The sequence below is a fragment of the Eupeodes corollae genome, chromosome 1 (assembly GCF_945859685.1).
Source record: "Eupeodes corollae chromosome 1, idEupCoro1.1, whole genome shotgun sequence".
Lineage (NCBI taxonomy): Eukaryota > Metazoa > Arthropoda > Insecta > Diptera > Syrphidae > Eupeodes > Eupeodes corollae.
Genome location: NC_079147.1, coordinates 99,354,150 through 99,379,871, shown reverse-complemented (window position 1 = coordinate 99,379,871; position 25,722 = coordinate 99,354,150). Strand labels below are relative to the sequence as shown.

Genomic DNA, 25,722 nt, shown 5'->3' with positions numbered 1-25,722 from the left:
CAGTAGCTGTTGTCACATTGTTTTGAGAGCTGCAAGTCAAATGCTATCATGTGGAACCGCGAAGAGTGACAATTGCACCGCTAAAGTGTTTCAAATTATGCTATTTACCTACATGTTTAGGTCGAGTGCGTTTACAAAATAAACACACTTCTTCTTGATGATGACGAAGATGTTGCTTATGAGATTTTTGGATTCCGTAGTAAAGTTCTATCAGTTTGTCCCTTCTCTAGTTCACGCTGCAGATGATGATTATCTATACATATATGAAAAGAATAATAATGGCTTTCGAAAATACTCCTAAACGAAATTATGTTCAAGATGTTAGGAATACAAATTATAGTAAATGATAGTGAATGTAGATTAAAAGAAAATAGTCTAGAGCAAACTTTATAATTTTATTAATAAGGCAGAACAAAAATAATTACGTACAGCGCCACCGTCATATATTTAAAAATCATAGGAGCAGACTGAATTTTGGAGTAGGTGCATAATTAGAATACCCGTTGTCATTTAATTAACATTTTCATCAATAGTGCTAAGACACTAAGATCGGCTTCACAACCAAAATATAAGCCAAGACGAACAAGACTTTGGCCTTGAATCGAGTTAAAGATTTATCGCGTGTGTGCCTCAGGCTTTGATTCTTACTTCGAAGAAGCCAAAAATGAAATTCAGATGAAATACAAAACTTGGACAAATAACAAGTTTAGTTTATGATTGGGCAGCTGCTAAAAAAACTTGCTTTCCAATCAAACCGTATCTTTATCTAGTGGGACAACAAGGAGCAAAGATATATGAGGCCCTATTTCTCAAATACTTCCCAGATGAATTTTAACGAAAAAATAAATTAGGTGGCTTTACAGTCCACTTACATGACTTATGACTTACAACTGTCAACCATTCATGTGTGCGAGTCATATCAGAGATGGAAGGGACCAACCGTATTATGCCAAATTTAAGCGACTTTTCGAGAAAGCACTTTCATGACAAGAATTAATCTTCAAGGATTTGTAAATTTTTCGCAAGATATTAAAAATTTGTCAATTTATTGCAAGATCTGTGAAGGATTTGTGAATTCTTGGCAAGATGCAGTACCTGTGAAAAAAAAACTTTAGGTGACAGGGATTGAACGCAGTACACTTTGATATTTTATAAAACAATACTACGTATTATTTTTTACTAACAAAAACATAAGGATGACCGGTGACATGCAATTTGTTGATAATATAGAATGTCATTTTTTATGTTCAGACAACATAAGGGACTTTATTTGCAATCAACTTCATTCTTTTCATTAAGAGCTGTACAAAATTTGTTTAAATAAAACAAAAACGGGTTTGGATATCAATGAAATTCTTTATTCCTCTGAAAGTACGGTCCATGCCATTATGTATGGAATTCGATTTCTTTTGCATGGCCACCATGGGCACGCTTGCAAAAGTACAGACCCTAAACCAAATTGTCGACAGTTTTTAAGCATAAATCAGCCGATACTGCATCAATTTCACGTTCGATATTCGTGCGGAGTACGAATCTATCCACAGGAAATAGTCTAACGGCGGCCGACCTAACCGTAATTTTTTCGGGATGCAATGATGGCTCATGGAGTACGTGTGGATTGTTGCCTTACCAATACCGCATATTTGGTAAAGCAGACAGAAATGCGCCTCATTGCTGAAGATGATTTTTCGATGAAAATCCGAATCATTTTCAAGTTGTTGCTCTGTCCACTTCACGAACATACGACGCTTCTGATGGTCAAGCGGCTTCAGTTCTTGTGTCAATTTATTCTTGTAAGGATGTAGGCCAAGATCTTTTCGCTAAATTCGACACAATGACGTCACAGAGATGCCTGAGAACAAAGTTTGAGAAACACATCTGGACTTCTGCAACTGAAGCTTCAGCAATATTCTCGACACTACTCGCACTTCTTTGTCCCACTGACACGGGCACATTTTGCACTATGTTTGATTATGACAACCATTAATTGGACCTAGCACTCTTATCCTAGAGGCTACTTACTAAAGGGAAAAGTCAAAAGAGTACTAAGAAATAAGGCGTCGTTTGCTGTCCCTGTAGCTTTTGTAGCATCCCTGTTAAAAACTCCTGTCGTTAATTTTTCAAGTGTCTTGAATTTCGAATACAAAACTTTACTTCGCAAACCTCTACTTTATGGCTGAAACACAAACACGCTTCAGCTTCGGCTTCGCCTGATGTTTACGATTTCAGCTATAGGAATTCAATGCATGCCATCACAATAAACAAAATATATATGCTTTTGAAGGGATTCCCATTGGTTATTATAGGCTATATAAGCTTCTTCCGCGATAAATTTAATTTTTTCGATTTCTAAACTCATATTTTTTATTTTAAGAAAAAATAACAGCTGCTAACGACAGAAGTGCCATTTTAGGAATGTCCTACTGGATTTGGAAATGTCATTGGTTGCATTCACAAAACTAGTGGTCACGTATATAAAATTCAACTAGCTTTGTAAATGCAGAACTACACTACAAAGCTAGTCAAACTGGAACTGTCATATTATTGACAAATGCAAATATATAAAATAAGAAACATGTTTGATTTGATAACTTTAACTTATTTTTTGTGTTTTTATATTCAATAAAATTAAATTTTAGACACAATTTGAATAATTTATATTTGTATTTTATTACTGAACGATTTATTTCATTTTGAATTCGTGTGTCTTTAGCTAATCAGAATCCCTTGAACACGTAGCCACTAGCTATGTGAATGCGACTATTCAAAGCAATCTCGAGCCAGGCCCAACGTAACGCAGACCAAGCCGAAGCTGAAGCGTGTTTGTGTTTCAGCCATTAAGTTCATAATACAAAACTTCCAAAAACTTTAGTGTCTACGAAACACTCCTCAGGCGAGCTACAAGTCCATCACCGTTTTTATTTTGCATTGTAAAGAAATATAACTTAATTCTTTCAAAATTGACAAAATTGCAGAAAATAAATAAATCATAGAGTAATAAAGTTCAGCTTTCACTTGAATGAAAATGCATGATCAAATGTCATTTTGACAGAAGTAGCCTTGACTTTATAGTTAGGGAGATTTTTCTTGGCTAACTTTCCAGTCAACTTTCCATTAAAGTTGCCTTAGTTGAAAGGTAATTTTTTGCAGATTGTCAATCAGATACTAGAAACTTGCCTAACTTTCAAGTCCCTTATGTTGTCTGAACCTACCCTGGCATTTTCACATGTTCAAATTTTTGACAACTGATAGACCAATAACTTGCTTTTCTCTAAATTACCTCTTGAACGTTTTTCTTCTTCTAATTGTTGCTCTTATCGTTGAAAACTTGCAGCTGATACTTGGAATTTTGCACTTAGACATCAGATCTTGTGGTTAAAGGATAAAATTGAAATACTGTGGTTTTTGATTTAGAGGGAGTGGTAACCAACCACTTATAAATATTTGAGGTCCCTTACAAAGAAAATGTATGGAAAGAGTCGATTTGTATAAAAGGTGCGAACATTTGCAAAACACATTACCTTGAGCCTTTGATGAAGAGCGGTGATAGTCCTGTCTCAATTGAGATCATATAGTATGGGATATTTTCGGTAAACGAGAGCATCTTTTAAGTTTTTCTCTGAAGTTATTCGACCTTTTCAAACGTCTCCCCTCCCCATACCTATGCTGCATACATCATAATAGGTTCCGTCTCTACAACAAAGACCTTATATTTAACACTATTTGGTATTGACTGGTTTGAGAAGCATTTCATTCATGTTGCGGATATTGTACTTTTAGATTTAATCAGCTTTTCTTTAAGATGTGTTTCCATATTACGATTACTGGTTATGGTAAATCTAAGATATTTGTATATATTTGATTTTCTTGGATTATTTTCTGTGTTTTTCTTTTCCATCTCCTCCATTTTGCTTTGTTATTGGTCGTATTTTTTTCTAGATGCTCGATTTTATTTGTCAGATGAATGTACATACGTATGTAGCTATTATTTATTGATTAGAAATGATAATTGCTTCGATATCGTTCTTTTTTCAACTTCTTCCATTTTAGAATTCAAAAGTGGTTTCCTAAAATCAATAAGATATTCAGAAAAAAGAACGATAATGACCTTTCGTGTCTGAAACTCCAAAGAACTGAAGAGAACAGGGACGTACTCAGGACAGTGCAAATAGATCCAGAAGAAGCCATCTTTCACATGATTGAAGATCAAAAGGAAAAAGTGGAGGCGGATGGAGCTGCTTTCCAGCAAGTGTACAAGGTGAATGTTAGCATTCGCCCCAACCACAACCTGGAAAACAGAGCACTACTTAATCACTTTTACCCTAGAAATGATATGACACAATGGCGATCTGAGAACAGCGGCTTTATGCGTTTCGATGACGATTCCTTCGCAAATGCCATAATCGCCGAGCAAACGGGACCAAATCCCTTGTTAATGACGAAGGTTGAGCTCCAGCTCATTTTCAATTCAATAAAAAACAAAAAGTCAGCAGGTGTGGATGGTATATCCAACGTTGTACTAAGACATTTACCGACGATCTTCGGTCGATAAGTCTTCTTCCGAGCATCAGCAAAGTTTTCGAAAAAATCATCAATACGGCTCTGACTAAGTGGGCTGCGGACAACAAAATAATTCCGGATAAACAGTTCGGGTTCAAGGCTGCGTCTAAACTCGTTTCTGATATCCAACGGAATAAATCAAAACAACAATGCACAGGTGCTGTTCTGGTTGATCTGGAAAAGGCCTTTGACACCGTATGGTTAGAGGGTCTTTACCTAAAACTGAACAGGCTTGGCATAAGCAAGCCATTGTTGTATATACTTTATGATATGCTTAACGGTAGAAAGTTTGTTGTCAAAAGTGGCAATGTAACTTCTACCACAACATTCTCAATTAAAAATGGTCTTTAACAGGGAGCGGGGAATTCGCCGATTATCTTCAGCATTTACACCAGCGATCTGATAGGTAGTCTTACAAAGGTGATTGCCTACGATGATGATCTTATTACGTACAGAACGGCCCGAAAGGTTGAGGTTATTAGAATTCTCTTGCAGCGTGATTTTGACAGGATTCAGCGATATTGCGATGACTGGAAACTGAAAATAAATTTATAGAAGTCAAAAACAATTCTGTTCCGGACTCCGTTGGCTAGGGCCACGAGGTGTACGTGCAAGAATTGGCACGGACATTCTATCCGAACGTCTAGTGTTTTAAAAGTGCCCGCTTGAGCGGTTTCATTCCACCACAGGAGGCACTCCTCTTTTTAGATAGATGCGGTCTGATACAGGATAGATTGGCAGTTACGCTAATCTACCACGTCAGACGAAGAACCGTGGATATGCGACTCCAGTACAATCGGGACGTCATGGCACAATGTGGAGCAGAGCTCCTTTGGTTCAGTAGGGCTGTATCCGAACGGGACCGAAGTGATAGGGTGAAGCAGGAGAACCAGTTTTGGTGGCTTCAATCGGCACTTGATAGTGGGTAGTCGGGATGGGGTTTTAAGCGTTGGCCGGCTTACATACTTGTTTTATAGTTTTAGGGTTTAGATTTAAGGCACAGTTTTAAGTATTTATAGGTAGAATAGTTAGTTTAAGTTAGTTTTAAGTTTTATATTAAGGACATTTTAAGTGGTTTTAAGTAAAATTAAAAAAAGGATCTTAATATTAGTTTTTTAATAAATACAAAAATAAATAAAATTTAAATTGAATTAAAATAGATCTTAGGACAGAAAGGCATTAGTATTAAGTTTATAGTTTAAACTTAGTGTGTCCGTATGGTACCAGTAATTTAGGTGTAAGCTATGGTTAATTAAACTAGTTTAATGAATTTTTGTCTAGCTTTAATATAAGTTTAAGATTGAACTACTAAAAATGAATTAAAAAAAAAGAATCCAAAATTTGTCCAAGAATGGTAATTTTTGGACATTTCTCCCACCAATTCTGACATTTTAAGAGATAATTGTGACTTTTTTGGAATATCGGTTTCTGGAGAAATTGCATACACTTTTCTCTTATGCATATGATATATTTATAAATTTTTTTTTTTATAATGGTTAATAATGCCTTAACTTTCTATCACTCACTTGTAATAAGAATGTCGTAGATAAAAGGAGGCTATATTTTCACTTTCACAAGCTTTTGAGTATTCATATACAAATTAAAGGAAGTTTTATCATTTAAATTGGATAGATTTTCAGATCTACTTCTTCACTTAATTGACAACTGTCCTTTAAAATGATAAAATTTTATTATCAAAATCATCTTTAGTAACAGCCATTCATCTTTTTGGATGAATGGCTGTGTTAACAAGCAAAATTGCCGTATATGTTACAACACCACACGAGGTTCACCAGGTGATAATGCATCCTCAAAAAGTTACTTTTTTGATGCGGGTTTTGGGCTGGCGGCCGACGCTGCGGCCTAATTGGTCCGTACTTTTTTGAAAACGATATTAGTGAGGCGGTCACCGTCAACTAATAACTAATTTCTTATGGCCCAAATTGAACCATATGTACCTAGACGAACGCAAATAAACCACAATCGACCGTAAAGGTTAACATAACACAGACCATCGCTCAAATTCAGCCAATATATGGATGAAAAGTCATTGAAAATTGTGCCACTCGGGTCCGTGCCTCCATAAGAAGCCGAGGCGGGCATTTGAATGATGTCATATTCCACACTTAATGGCATACATGCGCCTTTTAAATAAAAACATAATTTTGTTAATACCTTACACACAGCTTGTTTTATTCCATTTCTACATCTAAAATAATTTTTACTATTAAAATAAAAAAATATGTACTCGTATCAATTTTTACCAAATTTTGCGCACTATTTTTAGTAGATTTTATTTTTTATGAAAAAAACGGACTGTTGGACTTTTATATAAAAATTACCGAATATCGAAAACAGTATTTTCCGTGAAATAAAATAAGTTTGAAGTTAATATTTTTAATTTTTGAAAAGCTATTTGAGTCGAAAGTACATTTTTACCAAGTTTTAGTATTGTTTTTTTTAGGGTTTTATTGTTTTGTAAAAAAAACTGTCAATTCGATTTTTTTCAAAACTTTATCGAATGTTGAAAACAATATTTCTTATAAGATAAAATAAGCTTAAAGCCAATATTTCAAGTTTTTGAAAAGATATTTGAGTCGAAACTCAATTTTTACCAACTTTGAGCAATGTTTTTTTAGATTTTTATTTTTTATTAAAAAAAACTGTCAATTCGTTTTTTCTTAAAATTTTATCAGATGTCGAAAACATTATTGTTCGTTGCACAAAATTGTTTTGGAGATGAAATCATATTTTAGTCGTAAAATTTTGGAGGTGATAAATTTTTTTAAATGGATAAAATATACTTCTTTGATATCACGTTACAATATATTATATAAAATTTATTTCAAGTCTCTAGCGTTTTTGGTTCGTAAGATACCTTTTTTTCAAACTGTTATTGTAAAAAAACTATCCACGCAATTTTCTTGAGAGCCCTTTCTGCATCTTTCTGCCTTATTATCTGTATAACAAAATTTATTTGAAATCGATATCTCATCTGGTTCTTGAGCTATGGCCGACGAAAAAAACGTCGCACACGTACGTGCACACGCACACACATACATCTTTCTAAAAATCTTTTATTTCGACTCTAGGGACCTTGAAACGTCGAGAAATGTCAAAATTTTCAATTTGACAAATCGGAACCATTACAATAACTTGATATGGGAAGTTAATATATTCAACATTAGCCAACATGCGTAATTCGTTGGTTGAAAAATGCCAAGGAAGGTTTAACATCATTTTTAACAACTTGTTTTGAGAAGTTTGCAACCTTCGGATATGGCATTTTGCGCAGCTACCCAAGCAGGTGATTCGTATAGAATAATTGCTTGAAAAATATCTTTGAATATAATTAGTTTATTTTCATGACTTAACAAGTGGACACCAAGGTAAAATTTTTTTATTTTTGATCTTTACTCTTTATCCAACCCCGTACGTTATTGTCCAGAATCCACAGAAAGTGACTTCGATGCAGGTTGAAAAGCGGTATGCCATTCTTCAATGATAGGCTAGAAACAACGTTTCGTTTAACGGTTGGCGTGTTGGCGATACCTGCCAACCTGCCTCTGAGTCGCGATTTGCCACTTTATGGGGAACCATTTCATACCAATAATTTGTAGATGAATCAAGCGCTTAAGGCTAATATCAGCCAAGAAATAATTGAACTAAAGCTCGACGACCATCAAAAAAACTTGTTACGTAATAACTCTACTATAATCAACGTTATTGCTTGCTCTTACTAATAAATAACTCCTTTAAAAAAAAAGCTAGGGTTTGAATTCAACCAACTCTTTTGAAAAACAAACCTTAATTTTCAAACTACAAGTTAAGTGGGAAATCACCCTAAGATTCGGTAGCATATCATTTGAAGCTTTGAACACATCCATTTGTAACAACTGTCTTCTGCGTTTACACATCAATATCAAGTGTCACTTTCACTATACTATTTTGACATTTCTTCACGTCCATGTGCTGAGATTTTAAAATAAAAACATTAAATTTTATATTTGAATCTTAGAATAGTTCTTTTTTATAATATTTAATTATAATTGTAGCATAATTTAACATTAAAAAGATGCCAAAGGACAAACCCTATGTTGATGAAATAGTTACCCGCAGTCGGGACAAATCAACACCAGTTTTATGTAAGTTAAACTCACAAATTGTTGTAAATTTTATGTTCATAACTCAAAAAGATAACTTCTTGCTATTTTAAAGTAAAATTCCAAAACGGTGACCTTAAAAATGCCCACAAGGATACAACCATCTATTTTCCTGCAAAATGTGAAACGGACCTAAAAAGAAAACGTGCAGTCGTTGTAACCTGCGGAAATGTTTACTCTGGGCTCATTGCCGATGATCCTGAAGCTCTGACGGACAATTATATTTGCATTCGCAATAGATCAACAAACAAGGTGCTTTAAATTTGTACTGTGTACCTTTTAGCTTGAATGTCAAGTTAATTTTGTTCTTATATTCGGCTCTCTAGGTCCGCATTCTACCGATTGACCAAGTCAAACTCATCAACCAGGTCTATGAGGAGAAACAGAACACCGTATTCGCCGCTTTGTCCAAACAAACGGCCAAAGAAACAGCCATGCGAGTCTTTGGTGGTCGCAAGGATGTACGCAGTCTTAACAACCGAGAACGTAATAATGTCAGTATCGATGTATTCCGTGAACAACTGGAGTCCACCGTTGATAAGTCAGAGGTAACTGAGACTCCAGAGGAGGTCGTGAACACAGACGTCATCATCGATACGATTCGCCCCAAATTCAACAAGGACGCCACGAATTTGCCAAACGTCTACAATATATACGATGTCATTCCTCAGGAGCTGTTGGATCGTCTTGATGAGGAAGTCAGCGTCCTCATGACCACAGACATCGATGATATTCCGTAAGAGAGGCGAAGAGATATGAATTTTCCGATTAAGTTTCTCGTGCTTATTTCTGTATTTTTCTTTTCATCAAAGGATATCGTCTGAGTTCCTCAAGAAATATATACTTCAGCTTAAAACTGGACCGAAGTCAAATCAGGTGAATCTTAATATGAAGATAATTATCTACATGGACGCTCTTCTCAAGCTCATAACGTCGAGGGTAAAACGTCTTAAGAAGTTTGAACTCTCGCAAATCACAGAAAAGGTTGAAAACGATATCCGCGAAAGGTTTACCACGGGAATTGATAACTCGGCGTAAGTTAGAAAAAGAAGAAGCTCCTCTGAACCTTTTTGTTAACATTGTTTTATTCCAGCATACGAACGACTACGACGAATGAAAAGGCAATCTGTTACTTCTTGGTATTAGCTTTTCTGTTAACTGAAGACTTTCAGCTGGATATGAATGTGCTGTCGTCTGAGCTGGGCATGTCTAAGGTGAAAATAGCAAAGTATGCAAATTTGATATGTGCAGTTCCCAAAGCGAGGTCCAATTTCTTGCAAATGAGGCTGCCTACCAATGTAACGTTTATCAAGAGTGGTAAATATATGAAGGCAAGGGCATAAGACTTATTTTATGAAGTACAAAATATATGGTAGTTTCGTTAAATATGGTTTTGTTGTTTTTTTTACGAAGTTCCCATTTATTCGACAGTTAAATGGGATGAGGAACTTTAAAGACTTTTTTAGACCTCAGTAGTATCACTTCTTGCGATTTTAAATGGGCTGTGTAGGCAATCCATGGCAGGATGTTTACTGCGTGAGATTGTCGTGCCAGAGGTCTAGGTTCAATCTGTGCCTTTGACGTGCTTTATTCACTTGCTTCTCCGTCTACATTCGGCACACGATACTGGAAACCATTTATTCCTGAAATTACTTGAACGAAGGGGTAACTGAGAAGTGAGAGTCACAAGGGACAGGTGTGGTTTAAGATTCGTTTCAAAACTCGTCAGTTAAAGAAAGAGCTCCTAAGAAAATCAAAAAAAGGAGATTGGGTTTCAACCCCAGTGGAAAGTTGTTGGGGGTAGCAAATGAGAGAGGTGTATCTCTCCTTTCATCCAGACGGCAGCAAAGGAATTTCCAAGATGGAATCAACGCTGGCGTCTACAGTTCCAGTTAGGTTGAACTATTTAGTGAACACCCTATATAACTACTACGACATATTCCAAACCCAGGCCTGTAAGGAACGCTTATGCCGGCTCTCGCCCTTAGAGTTAAATCAAAGACCTGGTCGTTTAGGCTGAAGGTTGTGTGTCAGGAAGACTTCCTGACCTCATAAAGAAAACCCTGTTGCGAAGCACCAACAATCCTCGGATTTAATGTTGACAACTCACGCCAACGATTTAAGGACAACAAACTTTGGATATGCACGTGGAATGTTACTTACTTACCAAAGGTGGCGCTACAGTCCTGTGTGAACTAGGACCCAACAAACTTTTCCACCTAGCTCGGTCTCTAGCTAGATGTCTCCAGTTTCGCGCTCCAAGTTGGGTGAGGTCAGCTTCCACTTGTGCGCGCCACCTGATCCGCGGTCTTCCTCTACTGCGCTGTCCTGTGGGTGTGGATTCGAAGACTTTCCGGGCTAGAGCATTGGTTTCCATGCGCTCTACGTGACCCAGCCATCTTAGTCGTTGGACTTTTACCCTTCTGGCTAAGTCTACGTCGCTGTACAGCCCGTACAGCTCGTCGTTCCATCTTCTCCTCCACTCCCCTTCGATGCATACGGGACCGTAGATCACACGAAGAACTTTTCTCTCGAAGCGACCCAAGGTGCTTTCATCCGCTTTTGTCATGGTCCATGCTTCTGCACCGTATAGCAGGACGGGGATGATAAATGTCTTATTTGTTATTATTTTACTTTGGTCCCTCGAGAGAGGACTTTACCACTCAATTGCTCCCTTAGTCAAAAAAAACATCGGTTAGCAAGAGTTATTCTGCGTTTGATATCAGCGCTGGTGTTGTTTTCTGCGTTTACAGCGGAGCCTAGGTAGACGAAGTCCTTGACTACTTTAAAGTTACGTCCGTCGATGGTGACGTTTTGACCAAGACGTCGTCGGTGTGGAAGGTCCTTTCTTGACGACAGCATGTACTTTGTTTTGCCCTCATTAACCGTTAAACCCATTTTTGCCGCCTCTGCCTCAATACTCACAAAAACCCCATTGACATCACGCTGAGTTCTTCCGATTATGTCAATGTCATCAGCATATTCTAGTAATTGGACAGACTTTAGAAAGATATTGCCTCTGGTGTTGACGTGTGAACTCTGCACTATTCTTTCAAGCACGATGTTAAGTTGTTTCCAACCTTTATGGAGCAGCGTGAATTCTCCATGGTCATCCTGCACAAATGGACGAGTTTGGCAGGGATGCCAAAACTAGACATGGATCTATTCTATACTGCTCGTCCCTGTAGATGCTGTCATATGCGGCCTTGACATCGATGAAAAGATGGTGGGTGTCGATTTGGTGTTCTTGGGTTTTTTCCAGGATCTGCCGTAATGTAAATATTTGATCAACTGTGGACTTTCCTCGTCTAAAATCACACTAATAAACACCTATCATGTTGTTGATGATGGGCTTTAGACGTTCACATATTACGGCAGAGAAGATTTTATAGGCGATGTTAAGTAGACTGATTCCTCTATAGTTGGTGCAGTTCGGAGGGTCTCCTTTATTCAGGATCGGGCAAACAATACTGAGGTTCCATTCATCGGGCATGATTTCTTCCGACCATATCTTACAGATAAGTTGGTGCATGCTCCCAACCAACTTATCTTCTGATGCTTTAAAGACTGCGGTTTCGTCTTTGCAACCTTCTATTAGGTTTATGTACCAGTGAAATTCGTTTCACCTGTTCATAAGACTTTCGAACTTCATTTGTGATTGAGAACCGCTCAACATCTTCGACCGCACGCTCCTCATGCGCTCTCCTTTTCATTCTGAGAAGTCGGTGTTCCTCGTCTGCTCATAGAGCTCGTGAGCAGTTCTCGTCCTTTTATGCGGCTCCGCTTTGCGTGTTTGTTGTTTGTTGAAATTCCTCATCAAACCATAGGGGGTCGTTGTTGGAGGCGGCTTCTCTAATTGCTTCTTGGCAATGTTGCCACTGGTTTTCAATACATTGTGTTGGCGGCAGAGTACTTCGAGAGAGGTTACTTGTAACTTGGTCGGAAAAGGATTTGGCGATCTCTTGCGATATTAGCCGTTCGATATTGTGGAATGTTAGGTCGCTTATTATACCACGTGCAGCCGAAGAATTATCGGAGGCCCTAGACTGCTATAAAGCAGTCGAAGATGTTAGGTGGCTCAAAAGCAGGAATGAAGTTCGAAAGTTTTATGAGCAGGTGAAACAAAATAAATATTCTCGGTATGTGTTTGACAAAACACCTCTTGTAGAATAAGACGCGACGTTGGCAAAAATACTATAAGATGCTCTCTCCTACTTATCTGGCTACAAATTACAGAACCTATACACGACCTTTACTTCAATAAGATTTCAACATCTGTGCTGTTGGTCTAGGAACATAGTTAAGCATCTTTGACAGAATTCAAAGGCGAGCTTTTAAAATTATTGGTGATGATAAGATCATTGACTCAATTAAGCCACTTGAACATCATCGTGGAGTTTCTTGACTCAACCTTTTTTACTGTTATTTTTAAATAGTGTAAAATAAATTGAGTGGCGCAACAGTCCGTTGAGAACTAGGGCCTAGTGACTTACAACTCTCAGCCATTCCTGTGTGCGAGTAATGTTGTCAGGAATGGAGGGGACCTACAGTTTATACACCGAATCCGAACGGCTAATTTGAGAAAGCACTTTTTCATGACAAGAGTTACTCTTGGAGAATTTGTCAATTCCTCGCAAGAGGCAGTACCCGTGAAAAGACTTTAGATGGCATAGGCAGGGATCGAACCCAAGACCTCTGGCATGACAGTCCAACGCACTAACCATCATGCCACGGGTACTACTTTAAATACTGTGTTCCAGTTAAATAGCCCAGCTTCATTTCTCGTCTCAAACAATTTAAATTAATACTTACACCTCTAGGAATTCACATCCACATTCCAACTTCAGCCGTACAGATTTTGGTTCTTTAGCCGTACTACGTGAATGTGGAATGCTGTACCAGACTCTGTCGTTCCCGATACCTTCTTTCAAACACTATCTCTCTTTAAAACTCTTGCACAATGTCTTTATGTTTTTGTGGTAGAAAGGCCTCAATGGCTAGAGATATTTCATCAGGCGCAAAAATTAAGTCAGTTTTTTGATTTTCATTCCATGGCCCTTTCCACAAATTATATGGAGGTTAATGCTTAGGTTTGATAGTTCGTCTTAACAATGTTTGAGATATTTAAAGAACAAATTCCTGACCCAACTCTTCCTTAGAACCTCAGTTAAGATAGTTGAATAGAAATCTTTCGTATCTGCCATTTCACCAATCCTATCTTTTTGGAAAAATTACTAAAAATTCTTAAATGAATCTACAAAAAGGAGGTTGCAGTAGGCGATGCTCGTAAGATTTCCATAACAGTAGAGTTTTAAAAACCAACTTTTGGTTTCTTTTAGTCCTAGTGTTCTGCTCGATACAAAATGTTTAATACGTTCTACAAATTCTAACAGTTAATTTGGGTTAAAATGAGCAGGTTCAGGCGACATAATGGACTTTAAAGTAAGGCAAGATCCTAGTATCTGATTGGGTAGCTGCCAAAAAATTACCTTCCAAATAAGGCAACTTTAATGATGGAAAAACAAATTCGTTCAATAACGGTGATACGTAGTGAATTTGATCTCCAGTAGTAACTCAGCGATCTTTCCAGAAGACAATATAAGAATTAACGTCAAAAATTTCAGAATCAGAAATTCCACTCCAAAGCCAAGATTCAACAATAATGATAACATCGTAGTCGACATTACTTCCACAGGTATTGTGATAATACATTTTTAGGCAATCAGAAAAGGATGGACATTTGGGTTCTTTATTTCTCCTTCGACGATACATTTTTTGGGATGCAGTCGAATTTACGATCAAATGGTAGACATGTGCGTTCAAGAGGACACAAGCGTCCACAAGTTTTTCTCAAACCCCACCTCTGTCTATCAACTCCTAGTCTCACCTAATCGCCGTGAAATTGTGAGGGCAGCAAACGAGAGAGGGGGAGAGGTGTTTTCATTAAGGCATCTCTCCTTATTCAGACGGCAGCGAACGAGTTCTCGAGATGGAATCAACGGCAGCGTCTACAGTTCCAGTAAGGTTGAACTACTTAATGAACACTTTATAGGGCTTCTACGACTTTTTCGGAGCCCAGGCCTATACGGATCGGTTGGAGGCAGGCAGATATTACCGCCATCCAAGTAATGGGATGGGATGGACCGCACAAACATAAACTAAAAGACTGCAATGTATACTACGGTGACTGCTACCTAGAACAAAGACAGCGTCTATTTGGGTGTGGATTTGTTGTTGGAACTAGACTCAGGCAAAAAGTCTTAATTTTCAACAATGTGAGCCAGCGCATCACGACAATCCGCTTCAAGGCTGAATTCGCCAACATAAGCCTAATATGCGCGCACGCCAAAACAGAGGAGAAAGATGAAGACACCAACGTCATATTCTTCGAGCTCTTGCACAAGAATTATGAGCAGTGCTCTGGCTATGACATTAAAATTATCTTAGGAGATTTTAACGCCAAGCTAGGAAGAGAAAACATCCCTGGTCGCACAATCGGGAGACACAGCCTGCACGAAACCACCTCCGACAACGGATTCAGGCTGATCGTATGCAGTTCACACATCTCAATATCCATAATCAATCAACCGTCAACCAGATTGACCACATTGCGATCGACGCTCGACACTTTTCCCGTATACAGGATATCCTAACTTTCCGAGAGGCGAACATTGACTCGAACCACTTTTTCGTTGTAGCCAAGGTACGGCTACGAATATCACTGTTCAAGCCAAAAAAAGGAAGTATTGTGTGAAGTTTCGACGTTAGACAGCTACAATCGCAAGAGACTGCCATGTCCTTTTCCGAGCGAGTCTTCAATAACCTCTTAAGGAGTCCTATGTTGCCTGCATTAAGCATTGAAAATCAGTGGCAACATTGTCTAGCAGCCATCAGAGATGCCGCCTCTGAAGTGCTAGGTTTCACACGGCCACCACATTGAAACCCCTGGTTTGACGACGAATGCCGGCAAGCTCACGCAGCGAAACAGCAGGCATGCAAAACGGCGCTGCACAAAATTACCACAGCTGCTCGCGAGCTCTACGAGCAAAAAAAGAGAGAGGAACACCGGCTTCTTAGATAGAAAAAAAGAGAGCACGAGAAGCGCGCGATCGAGGAGATAGAGGGAAGTCACAACAGGAATGAGGTTCTTAAATTTTACCAAAAGGTTAAACCCGTGGAATGATGGTTAGTGCTTTGGACTTTCATGAGAGAGGTCTTGGGTTCTCTACGGACTGTTGCGCTACCCAATTTATTTATTTAAAATAAAACTTCCCAAGGGTACCAGCCACGAACCGAAGCTTGTAAAGACGATCAGGGGAACATCGTAGTGGAACCGTATTCTATGTTGAGAATATGGAAAGACAACTTATCCAAATTATATAACGGCGATGACGAATTGAATTCCGCTGTAAGGGAGATAGACCCGACCTTGACGAAGTGAAGATAGCTATATCTAAACTGAAGTCAAACAAAGCTGCTGGGGCTGATGGTATCGCTGCCGAACTATTCAAAGCAGCAGGCGATGACTTGGTAGGGAGCATGCACCAACTCATCTGCCAAATATGGTCGGAAGAAAGCATGCCCGATGAGTGGAATCTCAACATAGTGTGCCCGATACATAAGAAAGGAGACCCTCTAAACTGCGCCAACTACAGAGGCATCAGTCTCCTCAGCATTGCATATAAGATCCTTTCTGCCGTATAATGTGAACGTCTGAAGCTGTTTGTCAACAACCCGATTAATTCTTCAGACCAGGAAAGTCCACTATCGACCAAATATTCACACTACGGCAGAAAAGACCCAGGAGCTTCAAATCGATACCCACCATCACTTTATCGATTTTAAAGCCGTGTATGGCAGTATCCATAGGAAAGAGCTCTACAAAGCAATGTTTAGTTTTGGCATCCCTGTCAAACTCATCCGTTTGTGCAGAAGGACGATGGAGAATACACGCTGCTCCATCAAGGTCGGAAAAGATCTCACCGATGTATTTGATGTCAATGTCATGTCATGCGACTTCTTCAACATCGTTCTGGAAAGAATTGTGCAAAACTCAACCGTCAACACTAGAGGCACAATCTTCCAAAAATCCATCCAATTACTCGGATACGCAGATGATATTGACATAATTGGAAGATCAAAGCGTGATGTCAGTGGAGCGTTTTTGAGCATTGCGACGGAAGCGAAGAAGATGGGTTTAGTGGTCAATGAGGGCAAGACCAAGTATATGCTGTCATCAAAAAAGGACGTTGAACAACGACGTGTTGGAAAAGACGTCACCATGGACAGCTATAACTTTGAGGTAGTTAAGGACTTTGTCTACCTAGGCACGGCTATTAATGCAGAAAACGACACCAGCGCTGAAATCAAACGAAGAATAACTCTTGCAAATCGTTGTTTCTTTGGACTTAGGAGGCGATTGAGAAGTAAAGTCCTCTCTCGAGCATCTAAAATTACCATCTATAAGACACTCATCATTCCGGTTCTCATTTAAAGAGATAAATGCTTCGGGTGGTTTTTGGTCCCGTATACGCATAGATGGGAAATGGAGGAGAAGATATAACGACGAACTATACGGGCTGTACAGCGACACTGACATAAATTAGCAGAATAAGAGTCCAACGACTTCGATGGCTGGGTCATGTAGAGCGAATGGACATCAACGCTCCAGCCCGGAAGGTCTTCGATTCTAATCCCGAGGGACGGCGCGGCAGAGGAAGACCGCGACAAAGGTGGGTAAAGACCTCAACCAACTTGGAGTGCGAAACTGAAGTCAGCTAGCTAGGGACCTAACTGGCTGGAGACGCTTGTTGGCTGAGGCCCAGATCCGGCCCGGACTGTAGCGCCACCTTAAGTAAGTAAGTGAGTAAGTCAAATTTACGGATCTTTTTTGCGTAAGGCCAAAAAGATGTTATTATTTTGTTTTCTTGAAACTAAACTGACAAGAGGCCACCTCAACACATGAAAAACGTATAACGGTACATTCGGAGTACTACACAAACATTTGTACCGGAAGTGTGTAATAAAATGCGGAATATTAATTAAACGCGTATCGAATTATTAACTATGAATGTTTGAAAACTCAAAATGATGAATCTATGGGTTATGCTTCGTACAGCCTTTGTTTGACATCTTACCGATTTTTAAGCCAAAAGAATAAGAATGTTACCAAAATACTTTTCTTGTAAAACATGATTAATAATAATAAACCGTAGTAATAATATGCTTTCATTTTTGGGTCGGAAATGTAAGAAAATCTAATCACAGGAAATATAAACAGCGATCAATTATGGATCTACATCTACGTACTACAATAGCGTAGTACGCTATTATGAAAAAGAACCATATGTGGGTGTTCCGGTTCTATTTTCGTGTCCTATATAATAGACCCTCATTGTTGGAGCTATACTCACCCATTCCTTTAACTAAGACAACAATGTCGAACTAATTCACCTTTGCCCTCTTTATTCTAAAAAAAAACTGTACCTATAAAAAATACCTACCGTATACATATAGAGCCTTACAGGACAATAAACACTTGGCTAGAAGAGAATTGCACTTGAAATAGTACAAGCACACCCCTGCCAGCGAATCCGCCACGACAGACATTGCTCTCAGTTTCCATAACAATATTGTGGGTTGCCTTTTGCGTCCTACTTCCAAGTTCCATCCAACAAAACACAAAAATCGATGACTCAATTTATAACAAAACAAAATAAAAAAACACATAATTAAAAAAACAAAAACAACAATTTCTGCAGTCATGATGCATTTTCTAAATTTTTATTTTCAATTGAAGGATTTCCAAGGTTTTTGTTTCCACAATTTTTGTTTTAGTTAAGTTTATTGTTTAATTATTATTTGTAATATCGACACGAAACAAGGCAACTTCAAGTACATATTCTTAAGCTCTGTGGGCTTACAATTTAGTCAATCAATTCGTCAATATACATAATCTGCTAATCAAACTGCAATGAATTCCCAAACATAGTCGAGATACGATAAGAGTTGGATACGAGTTCTTCTTTTGGATACCAAGATAATTTTTTTAATAATTTTAATTAACATATTTAAAAACCAAAAATATACTTAATTCAATTGGAAAGAAATTGAAGGGAAGATAAGAGAAGAGAGACGTGTTTAAACGGCCAAACCAAAAACGGAAACAATGCAATACATGGTCTTGTTCTCCCAACGAACGGTGCACGAGCCATCGGTGTCGTTGTTCCAGAAGCACGAGCTTGCTGTATGGAGTCCGGCGCCGTTTTTCTGCATAATCATGGATGTGACGATGTACTTGTAGGGCTTCTGTTCCTTGGTGAGGACACTGAGACAGTTCTCGACGACCAGGCTGGTCCAGTTGTTGACTTTGTCGTGCTGGTAGGCGTTACCGCCGATTGTTTGCTCGATGGCTTCCTTGATGATTTTGCTTACATCATCCACAACGAATTGGTTTTCCTCGCGAACGTCTTCCATTTCGATGAGGCAAAGGAATTACTTTGTTTGATTTTTGAATTTGATAAATGCGGAAAGTGGTTAGTGGTTGAGCTATATCAGGCCAAGAACTAGCTGGAGCGTTTTTCCTTGCAGCTGTTTGGTTTTGGTTGGAGTTTTGTGAACTGTGACAAGAAGAAAATTCTATTCGTTTCTCTTTTCTTTTTGCATTTTGGCAAGTTTCTCTTTGTTGACATTTGGTATCTCATATTTTTCATGTTTTGTTGTCTGTTTTTATATTCTTAACAGGGGTGGTATGAGGGAGATATGAGATGGAAGCATTCAGTACTTTTGTAGGGAAATATTTCATTGGGATACATGGATGCAAATTTGATGTATATGCAAAATAATGTGATGAAACATATAAAATGTATGTTTGTAAGATTGAGAAAAAAGGTGGAAAAATGGAATTTTTGTTGTCGAGTTCGAATGTGATTTAAAAATAATATTAATGAATGAATTCATGGCATTAAAAATGTAATATAACTTAACATTATAGCAGAGTTTCTACGTGTGTATTCTGTCAAACTCTCGGGTTTTGAAAGTTTGCTGCCTCTTTCAAATTTTCTGCACTTTGTAAGTGTACTAACATGTAAATCCACCATTCTTTCTGCTCAGCAAAAGTAAGAATTGTAAACATAGAATTCACAATTTTAACGGGTAATCCATTTTTCTGTTGCAAAAATATAGGACTGGAATGTTACATCTGTTAAACTAAGTTGTTGTTTTTTAGTTAAAGGTCTGACATTTACGAAAATGGATCGCTTAACTATCGTAAAATGCATACAAATTGTTAAAACCTACTACAAAAATGGTGATTACGCAAACAATTGGCAACATCTGAAGAGAATGAATTGGTTACAGATATTGTAAGGCATGTGCATCATCGTTTCGCACGTACCACTCAAAATATTGTCGTTTCTGTAAGTGAAAGTGTTGCCGAAGACCTGAATGTGTTGATTCCTCTTCGTTCTCAGGAATTACGACAGTCTTGCGGCACATTATGGCGTATTTTGCATTTGGATCTACACCTACATCCATATAAAGTCCAGCTCACACTACATCTGAAGCCAGCTAACCATTTACAATGTTCTAGATACGTCGGATGGTTGCTTGAACAACAGGAGGCGGTGGACGGCGATTTTTCGAACAAAATTTTGTTAAGCTACGAAGCAAATTTCTCAATCGGTGGTATGTTAATAAACAAAATTGTCATATTTGGGGTTCTGAGCATCCTCAAGTAATTGAAGAAAGGTTATTGCATCCATAAAAAGTTACTGTTTGGTTCGCTCTTTGGACTTTGGTCCGGAAGTGTGATTGGACCTTACCTCTTCGAAAATGACGATGAAACCACTGTCACCTTCAATTCGGAGTCTTATGGTCATATGATAACCGACTTTTTTTTGGATGCTAAAGAAGAATACGACTTGGAGAATGTGTGGTTTCAATAAGACGGTGCCACGTGCCACACAACTCGGGCGAATATGACTTTATTGCAAGATACATTTCCTGACCGAGTAATTTCTCTTTGCGTGCGTCGTGGTGATATCAACTGGCCACCTAGATCATGTGTAAGACCGGGTTCATGCAGATAACCTTTTAACACTTGAGAACTTAAAATTCAACATTCGTCAAGTTATGGCTGAGATAACGCCCATTGTGTGTCAAAAAGTGGTAAAAAATTACCTCTCGTGGTGGTCACTTAAATGATGAAATAGTTTCAAACTTTACAATAGAAAAGAAATATCAAGAAAATATTTTATATGTGTCTCATTTGCGTTTACTTTTGAAACCGCAAAATGACAAACCATGTATACAATTTTTAATAACTTCAAATTTAAAATTGGAAAATTAGAAATAAGAAATGTCAATTGGTATTTAATAAAGAAGAAGAATTTCATGTTTAAGAATACGTGACCCTAACAATTGTTGTTTGGTATTCTTCTTGTGGCATGACAACTTAATGTTTTATACCCACGTATTTTCCCTCTGAATTGAATAATAAAGGGTGGTTAAATTTTAAGGACCGATGTTGAATGTGAACCACACTTAAAGTAGTATTCACATGAGCGCGACCAACGTACAACGAATGAATTACAAAATGTGAGTTTATATACGTTTGAAGACATATTTCCACACAAATTCTTAACAAAACGATAGCAATTTAGTGTCTATTTGATTTATGATACATACTTTTACTTTTCAATATCGTATATTAATAAATTTGAGAAAACAAACTTATTCGTCGCGAAAAAAATTATAGTTGATACGAACTGTCAAACTTTATTCGCGTTCCACATTATCCTCACTTGCAACGAATAAAATAATCGCGCGTACTTAACCTAAAAAAATCATTCTTGTTTTGGTTTCAGTGGTGAATGGTGTTTGGCTGTGGCTCCTTGTCAAACTTTATTCGCGACGAATTAAAAACTCTCATGTGAAAGAAATGTCAAAATCGACGAATATTCGTTCATTCGTTGGTCGTTGGTCGTGCTCATGTGAATTGTGCTTAAATGTCAAGTTTTTTTTTTAATTTAATTTTATATTTCATAATTTCAGACTAATTCAATTTGAACTATGGTAATATACAGAATAGAGCAAGGCGTTAAGATTATTAAGGCTTATTCACTTCAATTTGTCCGGTCGTTTTAATCGAACAAACGTGCCTACAATCGAAATCGTGCAAACATTTTAGCAAACCGGGTTTGTAGGATATGTGAAAACACCAATGCTTACTTTTACAGATCGTTCTGCAGTAAATATCGCTGCTGTTCATGATAGTGTGGCTGAAGAGCCGTCCACCTCAACTCTCTCAACTTTGGACCATTGCATGAAGGTACTCCGGTGGCCATTTGGCTGATATTTTGTTTTATACATAATTGAACCATAACAATAATATTATAACAAAAATAAATGACATCATTTCTTAAATAATTTGTGTTTTATTCACAATCAACATCGGCCCTAAAAATGTAACTACTCGAGGTCTTATAATAATTTGTTTATTATTGATGAGCAACCTTATAACAGACATCATCCACTATCTGAAAGACAATAACAGATTTTATTTAGATTAGATTTAAAATGAAATGATATTTATTAAACTGTTAAGCCCTAAAATACGATATCAGCTCAATTATGTTCCAAGGCTACAATTTTAGCACCATATCATTTTCCAAAAATTTCGTATCACAAATTCGCACTTTATAGTTGAATTGATAAGTTTCATTTTCATCTTATATCGAAAATTGAAATTTAATAAAATAACTGGAGATATCAATAATATTTTATTTTTACCTACATATAACATCATTTAAATGGCTGCCGCTGCGTGCATCTGATGGAATCATTTCTACTACTTTTGAGGACCACGGAGGCTTGCGGCTTTTTTGCATAGACATGCAAGTTAAGAAAGACCAACATTTTCAGATTATTCACTGAGCTGGTAAACTCGAAATTGGCAAACAAATGTTAAATATTCTACTTGGAAAGATTGCCATGTCTCTAATAAAAAGGAAGCAAGGCTCGTCGTTACTAGAGAACACCCATTTGTATCATGTATCATGTAATGTGCAATGATGATATGTGACTGATTAAAAGATATTTTGATAGAATGTTAAAGATACAGTATGGCCGCCACGCTCTGTCAAAATCAACCCTTTCTTTTATATGGCCCTAAAACTTCAAAAACCAGAGGATTATAAATCTCGTTTTACAATAGTGATCAACTTTTTGCAGCAAACTTTTCTTGCAAAATTATTATTGACCTTTTTAAAAACCCATTATTTATAGCTCGATATCGCAATCCATTAACCTTTTGCAGCAGGAACTTTTAGAATAATAGCTAGCCAAAGGGTTTTAAAACCATTTTTGAATTTTCCTTATTTCCGTAGCAGCCTAGGGGTAAACAAACCTCGTCACTAAGAATATTTTAAACCTCCCATAGGAAATTATTGTAATGGGTCCAATTTGTCGAATTGAAAATTTTGACATTTCTCGACGTTTCAAGGTCCGTAGAGTCGAAATAAAAGATTTTTGGGAGGATGACTGTGCGTGCGTGTGTACGTGAGTTCGTACGTCCGTACGTTCGCGATGTTTTTTCGTCGTCCATAGCTCAAGAACCAGAAGTGATATCGACTTCAAATAAATGTTGTTATACAGATGCAGAAAGATGCAGAAAGGGATCTCAAGAAAATTGCGCGGGGGATTTTTGTTTTACGATAGCAGTTTGAATAAAGGTAAACATTTTGGTTAACCCTAAATATCTCACGATCCAATAACGCTAAGGACTTGAATTAAATTGTATATTATAAATTGTAACGTGATACCAAACAAATGGGGAAAGTACGATAACTTAGGCGACAAAGTTTAATGACGGATTTGTATAGAACAGTTAAAAACAAACATTTTTTACTATGGGAGGGGTTCTATCTCACCCCAATTAGACGGTAGGGGCAATTTAAAAAAATATGTACTTTAAAAGGAAAACCATTATTAAATAATATTGATAGTACTTATAACTAAATTTTATTCATTTTTTTTAGCCAAAACTTTTGTCTATTAGCTTGTTTTTAAATCAAGTCAAAAATATGCATAGTTTTTGATAAAAAAAAATGTTTTAAACTCATAATTTGTGCAAAAAAAAGTTAAAAAAAGGTTTAAAGTGTAATTTTTCAAAACTTTAAGTTTATCTACTACTGTTTTTTTTTTTTAGAATTTATTGCTCTTATTTATTTTTGATCAAAAACTGAAAACTAGATGATTTTATGTCTTCTATTTATTTCGATGTGGCTATACACGTTAAGATATAATATCTTATAAAATAGTGATAACCTATTAAAAGAATAAGAGAAAAGAAAGATAAAGTTGTAGGCAAAAATTATACAATATTTATAATAAAACTAGCTGACCCGACACACGTTGCTTTGTCATACAAATAATTTCTAGAGAATATTTTGCTCAAATATAAGCTGCCGACAGACATCGTTTGGCCTTGAGACTTATTGATAGTCATTGCAAATGCCAATCTAATGTGAAATTGAAGGCGTATGAATAGACCGCTAATTTAATGCATCTAGCTTCATCCGTTATAACTTTTCCGTTGCCTATGTCCAACAGTTGCTTTGAGAATGTTTCAGCGGATGGATCTTGAATCATTTCAACACGCATATTCACCTTTAGTTCTACTTTTTCAACATTACTCCTCAGTGGCCATGATTTTTAGCACGTGTTGATCTCATCAGCGTTCGTTGAACGCGGTGTTTGTACGAAATCACCTGAAAGGAGTAACAGAGTGCCGCAAAATAGTCTGTCAAGCTAATGTTTGTGTGCCAAAGTGCATTCATCCCAAATGATAATTTTACACTGTTTCAGCACTGTGGCCATGGATGTGGTAGTTTATATACTGAATGAGTTGTTCTGCCTCCATCCAATAAAGTTGCCGGAATGCCAGAAGATGCAAAGCAAATGCGATACCATTATTTCATCGTATTTTAGCAGGAATTAGTGAAATTATATTTTGCCAATTCCACCTTTGCGAGGCAAAGAATTCCACTTACGTGTAGCATTAATACAAAATTGGAGCTCAGATGTTAGGGAGGCATATCGGGTCAATTGGTCAGACCTAACTGAAAAGTCCTTCTTAGATAGGGTGGTTGGTGTGTAAGCAGGACATCGGGAAACAATGGTAAGGTACGAAACTGAAACTAGTTTTCTAATGCCATGTCAAGTAAACTATTTGAAAAATGAGATACTCTGTCGTATCTATGAAGCCCATAAATGTATCTGATGATGCTGTTGAAAATGACGTTAAACTTACTTTTATAGGCCTTCATAGGTTTACAGGCCTGGGAGCCCCAAGCATGCGTAATACTCCGTATGATTTTCCAATTAAAGCGTTAATATGCTTATCCCATGTCAAATTACGAGTAAAAATTGCTCCAAGATTCCGAGCAGAGTCCACATATTCAATAGTTGTATTGTTTAAAATAATTTGTGGGAAGTATGACAAATCCAGAACTCTTTTAGATGTAACTAAACACTTAGATTTAGATGGATTTAATATCAGTCCAACCGTGCCCAACCTGATAGTTTTTCAAGGTCTTCATTAAGGCGGTAAGCACCATCTTCAATAAGACGAAGATCGCAGCCAAGATACATCTATACATCGTCAGCATACATATGTAGTGTGCAGTTATGATTAACAAAGGGTATGTTGTTCACATATAAAGAAAAAAGTAATGGTCCCAGAATAGATCCCTGTGAAACTCCACTAGTGGTTGGAAGAAAGTCAGACAACCTGTTACCTACTTCAACTGCTTGCATTCTTCCAGATAAATAGGTAGAAATAAGTTTTACTGCATCAGAGGAGAAGTTATAATGCTGACGAAGTTTATTTGCGAGTTTGCTGTGTCTTCGAAAAATCAAGGAGGACTAAAAAATTAACTTCATCGCCATCCAATGCTTGACGGAAGTCCTCTATGACATCAAGCAGAGCCGTAACACA

The 25,722-nt window shown here is 37.4% G+C and overlaps 2 protein-coding genes across 3 annotated transcripts; one reads left to right on the top strand and one right to left on the bottom strand.

The window, feature by feature from the left end:
- The first annotated feature begins 8,514 nt into the window (after positions 1-8,514).
- Positions 8,515-10,111, top strand: LOC129939330 (uncharacterized). Its single transcript, XM_056047307.1, has 5 exons — positions 8,515-8,705; positions 8,779-8,975; positions 9,050-9,459; positions 9,536-9,757; positions 9,817-10,111. Exons 1-5 carry the CDS (start codon positions 8,636-8,638, stop codon positions 10,064-10,066), a joined length of 1,149 nt encoding a protein of 382 aa, XP_055903282.1. The 5' UTR covers positions 8,515-8,635; the 3' UTR covers positions 10,067-10,111.
- Positions 10,112-18,475: 8,364 nt separating this feature from the next.
- Positions 18,476-19,375, bottom strand: LOC129941975 (dynein light chain Tctex-type). Of its 2 annotated transcripts, none has more exons than XM_056050762.1 (2): positions 18,813-19,375; positions 18,476-18,747 (listed from the first exon to the last, which is right to left on the bottom strand). In XM_056050762.1, the coding sequence occupies exon 1, from the start codon at positions 19,197-19,199 to the stop codon at positions 18,864-18,866; it is 336 nt and encodes a 111-aa protein (XP_055906737.1). In that variant the 5' UTR covers positions 19,200-19,375; the 3' UTR covers positions 18,476-18,747; positions 18,813-18,863. The 2 variants fall into 2 exon arrangements, with proteins under 2 accessions (XP_055906737.1, XP_055906738.1); XM_056050763.1 differs by having other exon boundaries at positions 18,476-18,744.
- Between the last annotated feature and the right edge of the window lie 6,347 nt (positions 19,376-25,722).